The sequence below is a fragment of the Odontesthes bonariensis genome, chromosome 10 (genome assembly GCF_027942865.1).
Source record: "Odontesthes bonariensis isolate fOdoBon6 chromosome 10, fOdoBon6.hap1, whole genome shotgun sequence".
NCBI lineage: Eukaryota > Metazoa > Chordata > Actinopteri > Atheriniformes > Atherinopsidae > Odontesthes > Odontesthes bonariensis.
Window position 1 is genome coordinate 37,776,310 of NC_134515.1, and position 17,346 is coordinate 37,793,655.

At 41.0% G+C, this 17,346-nt stretch overlaps 1 protein-coding gene across 1 annotated transcript in view; it reads right to left on the reverse strand.

Annotated features, from left to right (window-relative positions):
- LOC142390412 (voltage-gated potassium channel subunit beta-2-like) overlaps positions 1–17,346 on the reverse strand; it is a 54,243-nt gene that overhangs the window by 31,249 nt on the left and 5,648 nt on the right. The window contains exons 4-6 of the mRNA XM_075475824.1: positions 15,618–15,697; positions 13,427–13,471; positions 12,434–12,478 (exon numbers count right to left, since the gene is read on the reverse strand). Coding sequence (XP_075331939.1) covers positions 12,434–12,478; positions 13,427–13,471; positions 15,618–15,697 — 170 coding nt within the window. The remainder of the gene's footprint in view (positions 1–12,433; positions 12,479–13,426; positions 13,472–15,617; positions 15,698–17,346) is intronic.

Here is a 17,346-nt window from a genome sequence, read left to right on the forward strand (position 1 = left end):
CTATATCCAATCTCCCTTTTATGTCTAAAGTTCTTGAAAAAATAGTTGCAGCTCAGCTTTGTGATCATTTCCACAGAAATAATCTGTTTGAAGAGTTTCAGTCAGGATTCAGAGTGCATCATAGCACAGAAACTGCACTGCTGAAAGTTACCAATGATCTCCTCTTAGCCTCTGATAGCGGACTTGCGTCTGTGCTTGTCCTGTTGGATCTCAGTGCTGCATTTGATACGGTCGATCACAGTATCTTATTACACAGACTTGAACATGTTATTGGGATTAAAGGAACTGCATTAGGCTGGTTTAAGTCATATTTATCTGATAGATTTCAGTTTGTTCTTGTAAATGAAGAATCTTCCTCACACACCAGAGTAAGTCATGGAGTTCCCCAGGGTTCTGTGCTTGGACCGATTCTTTTCACTTTATACATGCTTCCATTAGGTAACATTATTAGACAGCATGGCATAAATTTCCATTGCTATGCTGATGATACTCAGCTGTACTTATCTATAAAACCAGATGAACCCAATAGGTTGGTCAGACTACAAGCATGTCTTAAAGACATAAAGACCTGGATGACTCAGAACTGTCTGCTTCTAAATTCAGACAAACTGAAGTCGTTATCTTTGGACCTGAGCGTTTCAGGGAGAAATTGTCTAGCTATATAGTTACTCTAGATGGTATTTCCTTGGCTTCTAGTTCTACAGTGAGGAACCTTGGAGTTATTTTTGACCAGAACTTATCATTTGACTCGCATATAAAACAGGTTTCTAGGACTGCCTTCTTTCATCTTCGTAATATTGTTAAAATCAGGAACATCTTGTCTCAGAGTGATGCAGAAAAACTGCTCCATGCGTTTGTTACTTCAAGATTGGACTACTGTAATTCTTTATTATTGGGCTGTCCCACATATTCTCTGAAAAGCCTTCAGTTGATCCAAAATGCTGCAGCCAGAGTTCTGATGAGAACTAACAGCAGAGATCATATTTCTCCAGTTTTAGCTTCTCTTCATTGGCTCCCTGTTAAATTCAGAATAGAATTTAAGATTCTTCTCCTTACATATAAAGCTCTTAATGACCGAGCTCCATCATATCTTAAAGATCTCATTGTAAGATATTTTCCTAACAGAGCACTTTGTTCCCAAACTGCAGGTTTACTTGAGGTTCCCAGAGTTTCTAAAAGTAGAATGGGAGGCAGAGCCTTCAGTTATCAGGCCCCTCTCTGTGGAATAAGCTGTCAGTTTGGGAGGCAGAGCCTTCAGTTATCAGGCCCCTCTCTGTGGAACCAGCTGCCAGTTTGAGAGGCAGAGCCTTCAGTTATCAGGCCCCTCTCTGTGGAACCAGCTGCCAGTTTGGGAGGCAGAGCCTTCAGTTATCAGGCCCCTCTCTGTGGAACCAGCTGCCAGTTTGGGAGGCAGAGCCTTCAGTTATCAGGCCCCTCTCTGTGGAACCAGCTGCCAGTTTGGGAGGCAGAGCCTTCAGTTATCAGGCCCCTCTATTGTCGAATAAGCTGCCAGTAAATGTCCGGGAAGCAGACACCCTTTCCACTTTTAAGACCAGGCTTAAAACTTTCCTTTTTTATAAAGCTTATAGTTAGTTCTGTTGAATCTGATAGTGTGTCTGCTAGTGTGTCTTGTTCTGCCTCCACCTCTGGCACCCTCTATATTTTCATTACCCCCTACCCAAACCAGGGTTTGCATCCCATTCCCGCTTATCTTACCTCTTTTATTTCTCCCCCTACCCGAACCAGGGTTTGCATCCCCACCCCGCTGTGACTGGTGTGCAGTTGGTGAGAGGCTGAGGTAGCTTGTGGCTGTAAAAAGATGGTTGTTGCGGTGTGAGGAGCAGATCTATATAGGGAGTATAGGGAATTACTCACTGAGTCTGGTCCTTTATTTTATTATTTATTTATTTTTTCATTAGCACAAGTTTCTTGTGTTTACCTTGAATAGGGATGGCTCAGGTGATCCTGAAACATCCCATAGTTAAGCTGCTATAGGCCTAGACTGCTGGGGGGCCTCATCTGTCACACCTTTCCTCACTTTACTCTCTTTATGTATATGTGATATTATTGTGGTCATTAACTCGTGTTTCCCTGTTCCAACAGATATCCTTTGAATGGTGTTACAGTGCCGCGCCGCCCCCCCTCCTTTCTGTCTTCTCAAACCCCAGCTGGTGGAGGCGGATGGCCACCCTTCCTGAGTCTGGTTCTGCCAGAGGTTTCTTCCTGTTCAAAGGGAGTCGTTTCTCTCCACAGTCGCCTCAGGCACGCTCAGGCCTACCCAGGCTCCGCCCTCGCAGTGACGCAACACCTTCGGCTCTGCTACACTTACTCAGGCAAACTGCTCATTCAGGTGGATTCGAGTTCCCGATAAAATGTGAACTCCACCCACTTTGTCGGGAAGCAATCAACTTTGAGCAGCGCCAACGGCCCAGGGTAGAGGCGTGTTCAAGGTAGTGACGTGGTTAAACTGCCACTCAACCCATGGATTGTACACGGAAGCGCTTCATTCAATATCAACATGGAGCAGCGTCAAGCTTTTGACACTGCTGTAGATGCTGTAATGAAAGTGTTCGAAGGGAGATTCTCGTTAAAAATCGAGCAAAGAACAGCACTTGAATAATTTCTTGACAGGAAAGACGTTTTCGCCTTGCTCCCTACTGGCTTTGGTAAGAGTTTAATCTACCAGTTAGCCCCGCTGGTCGCTAAATCATACGTCAGAGGAAAGCGTGGTGTGATTGGCTTAAGCTTAGGCACAGCCTTTTCTGGCCACAACCAGTAGCAACCCGAGGCAGGCGGGTTGACCAGGCCATTTCGAATCGTATTCGTTATGGTCTTGGTCAGACCAGAATCTCGAAGAGATTTGAAAGTCTATGTTAATCAGGCACGCTCAGGCCGGGAGATTGGACCGAAAAACAAAAAGTTTTCAGTGTAATCTGTTGGTTTTCTTAGCTAGGAAATGGTTTTTGAATTGGCTCTATATGAACGAATTGGATTATTTTATGAATTATGATTATTATTAATTAATTGAATTCCAATTGGCTTGAATTGGACTTACTATCTAAGTGCCTTGAGATGACATTTGTTGTATTTGGCGCTATATAAATAAAAATGAATTGAATTGAATTGAATTCTCAGGCCACAAGTTCTGGGTCTGCTCAGCGGCTCTACTTCACGCTCCCTCTGGATGGTCAAGCTCTTCACCTTATCTCTAAGTCTGAGCCCAGCCACCCTCCAAAGAAAACCCATTTTAGCCGCTTGTATCCGCAACCTCATTCTTTCTGTAATTAGCCATTCTCATAACCATAGGTGAGGGTTGGAACAAAGATGGACCAGTAAATTAAAAGTTTAGCTATTCGGCTCAGCTCCCTCTTTACCACAACACAGAGCAGCTCCTTCATTACTGCAAAGCCCCTATCGTTTGTCCATCTCTCGCTCCAACTTGTCATCACTTGTGAACAAACTCCTCCACCTGAGGCAGAGACTCATCCCCAACCCAGAGAGAGCACTCCAACTTTTTCCAGTTGAGAATTATGGCCACAGATTTGGAAGAGCTGACTTTCATCCCGCTGCTTCCCACTCAGTTGTGAACTGCTCCAGCGCGGAAGGTCTTCATTTGAAATAGCCAACAGAACAACATCTGCAAAAAGCAGAGATGCTTCTCTGAGATTCCCAAACCAGATACCTTCCTCTCCCTCGGTGAAAAGGGTGAGACCTGGCAGAGTCCAACACAACCATAAACGAGTTTGACCATGTGCCAAGAATGCAGCCACAACTTTTGCTATGGTTATATAGAGACCTAATTGCCCTAAAATACGACTCCATTACTCCATACTCCCACAGCACCCCCACAGAATCCCTCGGGGGGACATGGCCTTTTCTAAGTAAACAAAATATGTGAAAACTGGATGGTCAAACTCCTATGACCACCTCAGTAATGCCTCGAGGGTGACGATCTGGCCCTCTGTTCCATGATCTGGGCGAGAAACAAGCTACTCTTCCTCAATCAGAGGTTCGAAAATTGTTAGAAACCACCTCTCCAACGCCCTGGATTAAACTTTCCCTGGGAGGCTGAGTAGTGTGATTCCCGCTTAGGTTTGAACACACTCTCCAGTCCCCTTTCCTAAAAATGGGAACTACGGCTCCAGTCTGCTACTGCCCAGGTATTGTCCTAGACCTCCACGCGACATTGAAGAGGCGTGTCAGCCAAGATGTCCACAGCCTTTAGCATCTCAGGGCGAATCTTGTCCACCCCCGGTGCCTTACAGCCAGGAAGCTTTGTAACTTCTCCCAAGTCCACAGACTCTGTTGACAGCTCTGCCCCTCTCTGATACAACTACAAAGCTGGTCATCAACCTTTGTCTAAGGCAGGGGTCGCCAACCCGCGGCTCCGGAGCCGCATGCGGCTCTTTCACCCTTATGCTAAGGCTCTGCGTGGCTTGGGAAAATAAATTAAAAACTATCCAATTGAAGTATATTTTATTTTATTTGTCTTAGTTTTTTTATTGTGGTTCTAAATTGGAAGATTATTGTGATCTTGAAATATTAAAAAAATAATTTTTTTAATCTTTATTATTTTTTGTTGCTCAAAATACACGTCACACTCACCAAAAGCCGGTATATGCACGCCAAAATGCTGTGCATTTATCGACTTTCAACCCCAGGTATGCCAAGTATAGAGAAATGTAAGAAAAGAAACCTATTTGACGAAAATTTAACATTTAATGACTTTAATTTAATGACACTATAGTTTTATTATACAAAGTGTAAAGGTAAAAAAACATATCATCTTCATTTTAGATGTCAAAAAGTATTTGCGGCTCCCAGTGTTCTTCTTTTCCGTGGAAACCAGGTCCAAATGGCTCTTTGACTGTCAAAGGTTGCTGACCCCTGGTCTAAGGTAACCTGCTATCACGTACACTTGTGAAAAATCTTATGTATGAACATGGTGTTTGTAATGGGCAATCTATAACCAGCACAGAAGTCCAAAAAACAACACTCGGGTTCAGATCAGGGAGGCCCTTCCCCCCAATCATACCTCTCCAGGTCACTCCATCAGAACCCGAGAACAGAGAATCCCGAGATGGTATCACTTCCAAGACCACCCAAAGACCCCAAGAATACTGCTGTTTGGTGCATATGCACAAACAACAGTCAGAAACTTCCCTCCTGCAATAAGAACCACAGCAAGGTGACCCTCTCCCTCAGTGCTCAGCTGGGGGCTTGTGAGTATCCCAATTCCACCCGACGCCTCTCCCCCTGGGCAACTTTGGAGTATGAGAGAGTCCACCCCCTCTCCAGGAGTTTGGTTCCAGAGCCCACGCTGTGTGTGAAGTCGAGCCCAATTATATCTGGTCGGTACCGCTCCGCCTCACACCCCAGCTCAAAATGTCAAATGTCCGCTGACCAGTCAAGGCGTGGTTAGGGCGCAGTTAGGAGTGGCTCAGGTGGCTCTAAAACATCCCATAGTTATGCTGCTATAGGCCTAGGCTCCCATGATGCACCTCTCCTCCCTCTGCTCTCTCTCCTCTCCGTGTACATGTGACATCATTGTTGTCATTAACTTGTGTTTCTCTCTCTCAGCAGGTGTCCATGGCCTGGGGGGTATTCCTAGAAGCTGGCTTAGCGGAAAGCCTGGCTTATTTCGCTACTTCTGGCTAAATTTAGCGAGAGTTCCGTTCCGTAAAGGTGGCTTATTTGAACGCCCGCTGAGTAACCATGGTAGTTTATGCTGCTGAACTAGACTGGTCTCGGGCAGGCTAAAGTTGAAGCTTAGTTTAGCTGCAACTCAAAAAATGTCCGACCGGCTGTCCGGAAAGAAATGTTCACCAAGAATTCTGCGCTCCCGCAACTCATGTCTTGTCTAAAAAACGAAACAAAAACTGTGGTTATCATATCACCACTTTCACTGTCTCGAAAAATCAATCAGTCGGTGCCAGTGCAACTAAAGAAACGCAACTATACACACGTATTGAACATGAAATTAAATGAGAGAGAACATGGTATTCGTTAAAACTAATCAACACCTAACAAACATCCGATCTACACCCACGTAGGACCAGACTCAGAAAAATGGGGGACAGGTAATAATGTTAATGATACAAATTATTCCTCCTTTCAAAACAGTCAAGGACACTGTACAAACAAGATATTAGATAAAACGCAGGAATTAAAACATCATACCATATTAAAAATATGACCTCTGTCCTTTCAGGCTGCTGCTCCACATTTACAGTAGTCGATAATGTAAAGCAACCTACTGGCTGAAGTATTGCATGAAGTTCATCATCTCCCTCAGGCTTCCCTAATGTTATCGGTGCACTACACTGTACCCATGTACACATCCAAGGCAAGGCAATTTTATTTGTAGAGCACAATTCGTACACAAGGCAATTCAAAGTGCTTTACAGCTACATAAAATCACAAGAAGGCAATAAAATCATTCCAAAAAACAAAAAAAATCATTAATTAATTCATTTAAAAGTGAAGAGTGCAGATAAAATACTTTCAGGTATCATATGCACATCTAAATAGAACTGTTTTCAGTCTGGATTTAAACATTGTCACATTGTCCAGGCCCCTGCTGGACCCGTGGAGGCTGACTATGTAAACCGAACATTTTTCCATATCCTAAATGTACAGGTACACTTGGGGATAATTGTCCATAGTCTGAACTGGATTTCTCATTTTGAAAAATACCACATCAACCCCTTTGAGTAATGCTGAGCAATGTTACATTTATGCCCTGTGAAAGCTCATCATTGACTCCTATCCTCCGTGCATACAGATTATCTGTGATGGAGGTCATTTCATTTCCAACATTGAGGCTAAATGGCCGGGATCAGTTCATGATTCTAGGATCTTCCGAGCATCCTCACTGGCACAGAGGTTTGCACAAGGTGAGAATTTTACTTACCCGAAGGAGTGTACGTTTGAAGTAAGGTGTAGCATAGGCAGAATTTTGGTAATGTAATGAGAGGTCAGGTGTAGAGGTCATCTTAAGGAATTTAAAGTGCTCGTCATACTTTATTATAAATAGCCATAAAAAGCCCAATTCGCACGGGATAAGTATTACCTATGGATCACTGGTAATTCGCAACTACCCCCGCACCTCTGTAATTTTTTGTGGCGCATTCGGACGGGACAAGCAAAAGTCTGTAATTTACTGAAATCACAGACATCATGAGCGGATATTCCGTAATTGTCGTAACTTCCTGTTTTGCCCCGTTGTACCTGGTTGTACACATAGGTTGAACACACAGGTGTGCGTTCAGACGGGACTTAAATTACCACAGGACGTCTGTGTTTCGCCGAAATACAGTAGGTAATTCGCGGCGGAATTATTACCCCACAAATCACGGACATGGCGCATTCGCACAGGACTAAGAACTCAGACATTCTCCGCAATTATTCCGAATTACGGGGGGTCCATAGGTAATACTTATCCCGTGCGAATTGGGCTTAAGGCACATATTGCATCCAATTGCCTAAAGTCTTAACACATGTATATCCATCCAACATTTCTCTTATTCTGCAGGAGAGTTCAATGGTGTCCTGCTTGGGGACAGAGGCTATGCATGCTGGCCGTACCTCCTCACGCCATATCCTGATCCAGGAACAAGGGCATGCACATGCACATGCACATGCTACAACAAGGGCACGGATAGAAATGACCTTTGGCCAAATTAAATCCAGGTTCATTGCTTAAAGTTCTCAGGCACCATGGCTGACTTCTGACAGAGCCATCTTAAATTAATAGTATACTTCATATTTTATACATTTTGTCTTGTGGACAACTTTTCAAGTCTTTTTTCGTTGAGTCCCCCAAAAAGAGCATTAAACATCTGCAGCTCATCCAGAACGCTGCTGCTGGAGTTTTAACCCGGACTAAGAGATCTGAACACATCACAGCAGCTTTAAAATCTTTACTCTGGCTTCCAGTCAGTCACAGAATAGATTTTAAAAGCCTGCTGATGGTTTACAAATCCCAGAACGGTTTAGGCCCAAAATACATCTGTGATATGTTCAGAGAATATAAAGCCAGCAGAGCTCTTAGATCCAAGGACTCAGGTCAGCTGGTCCAGTCCAGAGTCCAGACTAAACATGGAGAAGCAGCATTTAGCTGTTATGCTGCAAACAAGTGGAACAAACTGCCAGTGGAGATTAAACTTTCACCAAATGGAGACATTTTTAAATCCAGGTTAAAGACATTTCTGTTCTCATGTGTCTATGCATGAAATCTGCAAGATATCTTTGAACTTATCTGGACTGTTGCTTGTTTTTAAATTCATTTAAATGATTTTATTTGTTTCTCTTTTAAACAGATGATTTATAACTTTCCACTTGTTTAGGTCATGGCACCCCACTGTGAATATAAATGTAAAAAACACATTTCTAACACATTGCATGAACCGTACAATAATGACAAGTTTGAGTTCAAGTTGTGTTGAATTGTTTAATTATTATTACATGTTTCTCAAGCTGTGGAGAGAAAACAGAATTAAATACAGTTCACAACACGAAATTCTCCTTTATCTGAATTTATACAAACATCCCTCTCCAGTTTCATAATCTCTAGCTTGATCTTTTTTATTTTCAGTTTCTTGTGTTCCATATCTAGTTTGGTGCTCTCTTTATTGGACAAACACATTTCTTCAAAGGCTACTTACCACTCTGAAATATTTTCCTGTACTTTACCTTCACCTGCTGCCAGGTTCGCTTTTGGCTGTTAAGATTGCTCCTGTTGAGATGTAACAGTGAAGAATTAATATGTGGGTCACACACTCACGATAATATAGTCACAAAGTATGATGATGCGTGTCGATTATTGGGTTATTAATAAACTGGGCAGGGCCAGTATATGTGTGCTGTACATCTCATACAGAGACAATTCAGCATGCTTTATGTAAACACATTATAACACAAAGAGGAGAGCATAAATACATGAGGACAGTAAAATAAATGTCTAACAATTGAAACTTTCAGAACTTACGCGTTTAGTCTGTCTGCAGTTGTTAGCCATGCCGTTTCTTCGCTTTATTAATCACAGCTGTATTACCTTTTCTGGTGATGACACTTTTAAAATCCTCATACAGCTCCATCAGTATTATTTGTTCAGCTGCCGAAAAAATAACAGCTCTTGTCTCGCTCTCCTTTTCACACAGATCTCCGTTTTTCCACCATCCACTCGTCAGGGCTTCTTACGTTCCTCGTGCACTCGCAATAAGCTAGGCTATGTAAGCCTCGCTTGGATTAGCCTCACCGAGATGCAGCTAAAATATCTTTGAGGAACGACTTGAGGCTTAAATGGGAGATGGCGCTAGTTCAAGCGACGCTTACCGGCTATAGCCTGGCTTTCTTTAGCTACTTTCGTGGAATACCCCCCAGGTGTTACGGTGTTTGTTCCCTCTTTCCTGTCCTCTCAGCCCCCAGCTGGTCCAGGCAGATGGCCGCCCTTCCTGGTTCTGGTTCTGATGAAGGTTTCTTCCTGTTCAAAGGGAGTTTTTTCTTTCCACAGTCGACTTCTGCACGTTCAAGACGGGAGATTTGATCGAGTTTCGTTACAAACTTTTGGTTTCCATAGCTAGGCTGAATTGGCTTTGTTTGTATGAATTGGACTAATTTAGAATAAAATTTTTGTTTGTTAGTTTTGGATTATGATTGTATTACAACAAACTGGTGTAGGAGTCCAGAGTCACTGTCTGGCTCCAACTTGTATTTTTTCCAAATAATGCCTAGTGGATGTATTGCATGTACTAGACATGCACTCTTGTTTGCAGGGGCAGAATGTTGGTGCTATGACAGGCATAGAACCAGAGAAGTACACTGTTGAGCACATGACAGAATGGGAGTTAATCAATATTATACCCACACCACATACTGTCCTGACTGAGGTCAGGGTGTTCTCTGGTGAGGTCAACAACAGAAGATGTTTGTGGAAAACTCAGACATAATGGTGTCAGACAGAGGTTGGTTTTTGGCCACGTATGCACAGAATGTTATCAGAAATTGAAAAAGAATGGCCCAATCTATCTTTTTTTGGAAATTCCTTATATGCTGCTGTGTGGCTTGTATCTCTGATGTTCCTGTTAATAAATTCCCCAAGAGGCTGCCAGGACGAGTCCGACTTCTGTTTTTTTCTCTACAACAACTTCAACAAGTGAGACTTCTCTTAAGAAGATAAAATAAATTTTAGGTTATTTTGGTTATTATAATAGTCATATTCATATATCTTGGTATTTCTATTAGCAAGACTTTTACACTGAAAAAAATGCAATGTATTAATATTATTATTAATATATTTCAATCTTAGTGTTGAATTAAAAAGACATTGATTTACTGAAAGAAAACAGGGCAAACAAAATGTAGTCTGGCTAAAATTAGAAATAGGATTTATGCTGGTATAAACTTACAGAGAGACAATCCTATTGGGAGTTGTGTAAGCACCACTAATAATGATGGAAATTATTTTAGGTATAAATAGCACAAATTACTATAATTGGGGCCTGCCATAGCATTGCATAGGAGAGCCTCCATGCAAATGCATGGCAAGGCACCTATTACTATTCCGTTGGCAAAAGTCTATGGGATTTAACATTGAAAACGTGTCTCTTTATTTATTTATTTATATATATATTTATTCTTCCGTCCATATTAATGCGGGCCCTATGGGCCCGCACATCCCAACAATATATATATCAAAACGACCGGCTCAATGAGTTTTTGCGGGCTATTACTTTTATTGAAGATTGGAGTTACCATGGCGACGTAATAAGCAAAAAACAGCCCCCCTAGGAATAAACATGGGGATGACCTGGAAAAATCCTAAAAAACCCTAAATTTTGAGCAGTTACTGTGTCATCATGCATTAACCTAGAAGCGCCATTCAAATGTCAGTTTGTAGATACGTCCGTGCTGTGTTCAGAAGTGAAGACGCCATGTCAATATCTGCTACGGATTTCCCACAGCATGCCTCCAAGCGACCCAAAGTTTTGGCCAAAATCTGAAAAATTAGAATTTTTAGAGCACAACTGCCATTTCATTAGAGTGTGGGAAGAGCAAAAGTTCTGACCTCAGATTCATTTTTGAATCGCCCTCACGCCTACAAATATCGCTTCAATGCCATCATGTACTGTCATAATATAGGCACACATGTTGGGATTCATAAAATGTTTTCATATTTCATCTAGGACTGACCGTTTGCTCTCAGAGCCCCTCAGAGCAAAGTGATGTCGGGGCTCAAAGACCTCAAATCCCCATTTTAATTCATCCAATTCTCAGAATCTCAGCAGCTCCTGCAGCCCTTCTTTCTCTCATCCGTGCTTTCACTGTGAATGTGTTACAGATCTGAAACGCGGGAATATTGAAGTCCAAAGGCGTCCCTCGCTCATTCTGCGAGAATTTTTTCCGTAGCTCTTACGGTTTCCGAATGGGAAGCATCTGTTCGTAGAGGTTTTTTGGCTCTGAGAAGCCTGAGTCTCATATAATTACTGTAGCTGGGGCAGCTTAACTGTCAGTTAAATGTTACCATAGAAACAAGGCTATTAGTAGCCCAGCCAGTCCTTTGCCGATTTAAAGGGACAGTTCCCCTCTTTAAAGGGACATTTCGCCGCTTTAAAGGGACAGTTCACCGCCGATTTAAAGGGCCAGTTCCCCTCTTTAAAGGGACATTTCGCCGCTTTAAAGGGACAGTTCACCACCGATTTAAAGGGCCAGTTTGCCTCTTTAAAGGGACAGTTCGCCGCTTTAAAGGGACAGTTCACCGCTTTAAAGGGACAGTTCAGCGCTTTAAAGGGACAGTTCACCGTTTTAAAGAGACAGTTCATTGCTTTAAAGGGACAGTTCGTCGCTTTAAAGGGATAGTTCACCGCTTTAAAGGGACAGTTTGCCACTTTAAAGGGACAGTTCGCCGCTTTAAAGATACAGTTCGCTGCTTTAAAGGTACAGAATGACTCTTTAAAGGGACAGTTCGCTGCTTTAAAGGTACAGAACGCCTCTTTAATGGTACAGAACGCCTCTTTAAAGGGACAGTTCGCCTCTTTAAAGGGACAGTTCGCCGCTTTAAAGGGACAGTTCGCCGCTTTAAAGGGACAGTTCGCCTCTTTAAAGGGGCAGTTCGCCGCTTTAAAGGGACAGTTCGCCTCTTTAGAGGGGCAGTTCGCCGCTTTAAACGGACAGTTCGCCTCTTTAAAGGGACAGTTTGTCTCTTTAAAGGGACAGTTCACCGCTTTAAGAAGAAGCATCCATGTCATCCTTTGATGCTGTTTAGGCTTGAATGCTTTTTCTTTAGGCCTTGCAAATCATTCCTGAGCAGACGTGATTGGTTGAGCGATACGCACACTTTGGCAGGCCCCTTCTAAATTTCTTCAGAAATTTTCTAGTTATTACTATTATACTATTACTAAAGAGAAGGAAAAGAAGAAGAAAACATACATACTTTCCACCCCAGAAGATTTTCGTGGTGATGACTAAACTGGAACGCCTATGTGAGAACACATATGAAAACAAAAATCAAACTGTGTGAGTTCAATCTATATTCAATCTATCATGATGCTTCTAAAAGTATGTATCAATGCTAAAACATATTCAAATCTAACTGAACGGGTGTACTATAAAGCTAATTCAGCATAGCCAAGCTTTCTTCATTTATGGACCCATGATGACCCAACCTCGGACCTCACTCAGGCAACAAGTAAAATCTAACTTTTCAATAAGTTTTGATATATATTTAGTCCAACTGGTAGCTCTGTTGTTGGATAAAACATGGATTTTAAACACATTTTATCATGGGATTGTGGCAAGTGTTTTATTTTATGCTGTTATGTGCTTGGGTGGAGGGATTTCACTGGAGGACAGAAACAGGATAAATAAGCTTATCAAGAAAGCGGGGTCCATCACGGGTGTGTGTTTTAATTCGGTGGAGCAAATTTTAGAGGAGCGGATAATGAGGAAGGTGTACAGCGTGCTGAGCATGGACAACCACCCACTGTACAGCTTATTCACAAAGAGTGGCAGGAGCCAAAGGCTCCTCCTTCCTAGGTGCTCCACCGAAAGGTTTAGACGTTCTTTTATTCCTGCAGCTATCAGACTTTTTAACAATAGCTGCTGAGTGCGCTTTTTTAGTGGTTTTATGTGTTTTTACTTGTTGTGGTGATTCTTTGTGTGTTTTTATGATGGACTGTTTCTTGTTTCTTGTTTATTTTTAGCTCTTATTTATTTATTATGTGTTTGTCTATGTGTTTGTTATGTACTGTGTGGATGACCAGGTGGCATTTAATTTCCCCATTGGGGATTAATAATAAAGTCTCTCAATCGATTTTCAAAACTGTGTTGGCTGCCTGCTAGCTCAAACTTTTACTTGTACCAAATCACTCGTGGAAATAAACGACAAACTTTGTCCACTTAAAAAGAAACAAAACATAAACTCTACCTCCATCCTTTCTTCTTTATTATACTTCCCAAGATGACTTCAGCCCTAGGAAAGGAAATCAGTACAAATACAATTATTATGGTTGAATAATCCCACAGGTCAGCTGGTTAAGAAAGACATATTTCATTGCACATAATCATATAAGAAGCAACAAAATTCCTACATTTTTCCTGTCTCGCTCATTTACATGAGGTCCTTGTAATCTCGTTCTCTCACTAAAGAAAGAACCGTCAATACTGTTGAAACATCTATTCTATGGATTTGACTGCCCATACTTTTATCTCATATTTGCATCAATATGCTGTATCAAAAGCTCTAACGTGACAGGTAACACATGGTTGCTAGATTTTTGCATTAGGTGCTGCTTTTAAAAATATTTTTGAAAAATAATCCCTTTTCTATGCTTGAGAGCAAATATTTGGATTTCTGAAGTCAATACCAACTCAAAACTCTGATAAAGTCTCAACCTGCCAGTTAACCTGGCAGTCAACCGGGGCTAAAAACCTCATTTGGTGAGTGCTTCATATCTACAGTGGATTTCTATGTCACATTCGCAGCTCAGTCAATTATCCAGCCTCCACATTCTTTTCTCCACCCAGCTTTATTCACTGTACCTCAGATAATGCTGTGTGATGCTAGCTCATTTGAAATACACAAACTTTTGTTAACTATCTTCCTGGGCTTGAAACGGTCCCGGTGTCCCGTAGTTAACCACTTCGGTTTCCAGACAGACACAACCACGTTTTGTTTTACCGTATCACTACACACACCAACAGCTATAAAAATGCACATTCACTATAGTAAATTAACTGAAAAGAATAAAGAAAAGAAAGGCTCAGTCTGGACTTGCCATCTAGATATAGTCCAAAATTGCTGTCCATCCTACAGAGGTCAGCCAGCCCGGCTCCATGTTTCCTCACTGCCCTGAGCATACAGCTACAGTATATTGCTGAGAGTCACACCCAGAGGGCGCTAATGCAATAATCTATTTGCTGCCCTCAAAAATGAGGTCTACCCAGTGGACTCTTCCACTGTCTGAGGGTGGGGCCGATGAATCAATTGATGCTGCTCTGACATAAGAGCAGTTTGTATCTTACTCTACTGCATTCTGTCATGTGAATTTGATCTTATTTGTTGTTTCACACCCAGAGGTGCAAACTTTAAATACAAAGCCCCATTTCCTGTTATTTATTAGGAAGAATTAACTTTTTTTTTCTTCACACCATAAACGGGAATTTACCAGAATTGTGAATATTTGAACCATATTTATCTTTTTATCTAACAATGATGGTAGGCTTGCAATTTCCACTCTTTTTTTTTTTGCTTTCTTTGCTTTTTATAATCTGTTGTTATTTTTACAATTGTTGTTATTATTCCTCTCTCCAATTTATCCGTCACTTTGTACTTATTGTTATGGAGCTTCAGTTGTTCAAAGCAAGGTTTTAGGGGAAAAAAACAATGTTTACTTGGAAAGCTTGTTTGATTTAACTTGATTATGAGAAATTACAATTAATTTGATTGTATCGCGTGCCTCAAGGATTGGGTTGAATTTTGTCATGACTAGGCACTAAGTACATAAAACTAAATTTAATTCAATTGGATTAATGCTTTATTTAGCACGGTGGTGTGGTGGTTAGCACAGTCGCCTCATAGCAAGAGGGTTTCAGGTTCAATTCCCATGTGGGCCTTTCTGTGAGGAGTCTGCATGTTCTCCCCGTGTATGCGTGGGTTCTCTACGGGTACTCCGGCTTCCTCTCACTGTCCAAAAACATGCATGTTGGGTTAACTGGTGTTTCTAAATTGGCCCTAGGAGTGAGTGTGTCTGTGTGGCCCTGTGATGGACTGGAGACCTGTCCAGGGTGTTATTACCCCGCCTCTTACCCAGTGACAGCTGGGATAGGCTCCAGCCCCCCTGCGACCTGACAGACGGATTAAGCAGGTATAGAAAATGGATGGATATGCTTGATTTATGGTTCTAAATTGACCACGTTGAGTGATGAAAATCTGAATAGTTTTTTGAGTTGATAATCATATCAGATATGCAAAATGTTTGCACTTTAGCACAGTAAAATACATTTTCTTTCTCCACAGTGTCTCTTTTGACTTCCTGTCAGATTAATGGCAGGAAAGGCTTTTCTAAAAGGGGCTTTAGATATAAAAGACTAGGCATATGAAATTTGAACATACTTACTTTCCACTATTATAAACTTCAGCTGTGTCAAACAGATTAATTCCATTCTCATATGCAAAGGTCATGAGTTCCTCTGCCACCTACAACAAGAAAAGTGGAGATAATAAAGATGAACAAAAATATAGGCACATGTATTCTGAAAAAAAGCACATTTAAAAAAAAGTGCTTCTCATCAAAAACACAGAAAAGACAAAAGTTTTCAAACAATAAAAATCATCTCTTGACTTGTTCAACATGTACTGTCTTGATCATTAGATGTCACCTTTTATAATTAGAGGTTACTCACATGCATGAGTATGAAAAATAGAAATACATACATTCCTGTTTTTGTGTACCATATGATGATCAGTCATCTTTTTTATTTTTATTAGCAAAGCAGCAGCAGGGTCAAAGAAAAATTAGGCTTTTCAAAAATAAAGTCTAAAGAAATATGAATATTTACTTATTTAATCCCAAAAAGTTGGGTAGCATTGCAAATTGCAATAATTTGCAAATACAATTAACCAATATTGTATTCACAATCAAACAGAAAACATCTCATATTGAAGGTGAGACATCTTACAACTAGATGAAGAGTATTAGGTCATCCTGAATTTGATGGCAGCAACATGTCTTAAAAAAGACAGGACCATGTTTACCACTGTGCAACATTTCCTTTTCTTTTCAGTTCAATTCAATTCAGCTTTATTTATATAGCGCCAAATCATGACAAATGTGGTCAATCATAATCCAGTCAAATCCAATTAATTTAATTCCAAATGAGTCCAATTCATACATACAGAGCCAAAGAAATTCGCCTGGCTAAGGAAACCAACAGATCTTTTATCACCAGTTTAGCATTGTCATAATGAAATAAAGGCCTGAGAAAGACATAATCTGGATGGGAGCATATGTTGCTCTTAAACCTGTATACATCTGTCAGCATTGATGGTGCTGTTCCAGATGTGCAAATTGTCAGTTCTATAGATAATAATGTAGCCCAATATCATTTTAATTCTCTAAATTAAAATCTAGAAAATAATACTACACTAATCCAAAGATTAGTATAGCATAAACAATTGAAAAAAAAAGACAATCAACCAAAAGAAAACATGTGAAACACAGTGAGAGGGTTCCAGGTTCAACTCCCGGCTGGTTCTTTCTGTGTGGAGTCTGCATGTTCTCCCGTGTATCCGTGGGTTCCTCCCACCATCCAAAAACATGCATGTTAGGTTAACTGGTGTCTCTAAAATTGTCCCTCGGAGTGAGCGTTTGTTGTTGTTTGTCTCGTTCGTCACAGTTGGATTAAGTACCACATTTTATGCATTACATCTTTTCTATATAGTTACCTTACCTCATTGAGTGTGTTTGCATTCATTTTGTAAATTGCAACACTGTAATTCCCACCTGCCCACCAACCTACCCAGTCAAGCCCGGTAAAGACATTAAGAATTTTAGCAACCCTGAAAAGATAACTCCTTTCTACATTTTGTAATGAGTCCTTAAAGTGTGAATTGGGAGTTCTACTAAGGGTTCTGTCCTCTGATCACCTTCCTTTAGAGCAGCAACAGAAGTGTTGATGCAGTAAGGCTGCAGCTTTGTCAATATGATCATCAACTTTTGTGAAAGAACTGTTAAAAGAGTATAAAAAAAAAAATGTATATATATATATATATATATATATATATATATATATATATATATATATATACATACATAAAGCATGTGGCCTCCAATCATATTGGCACAA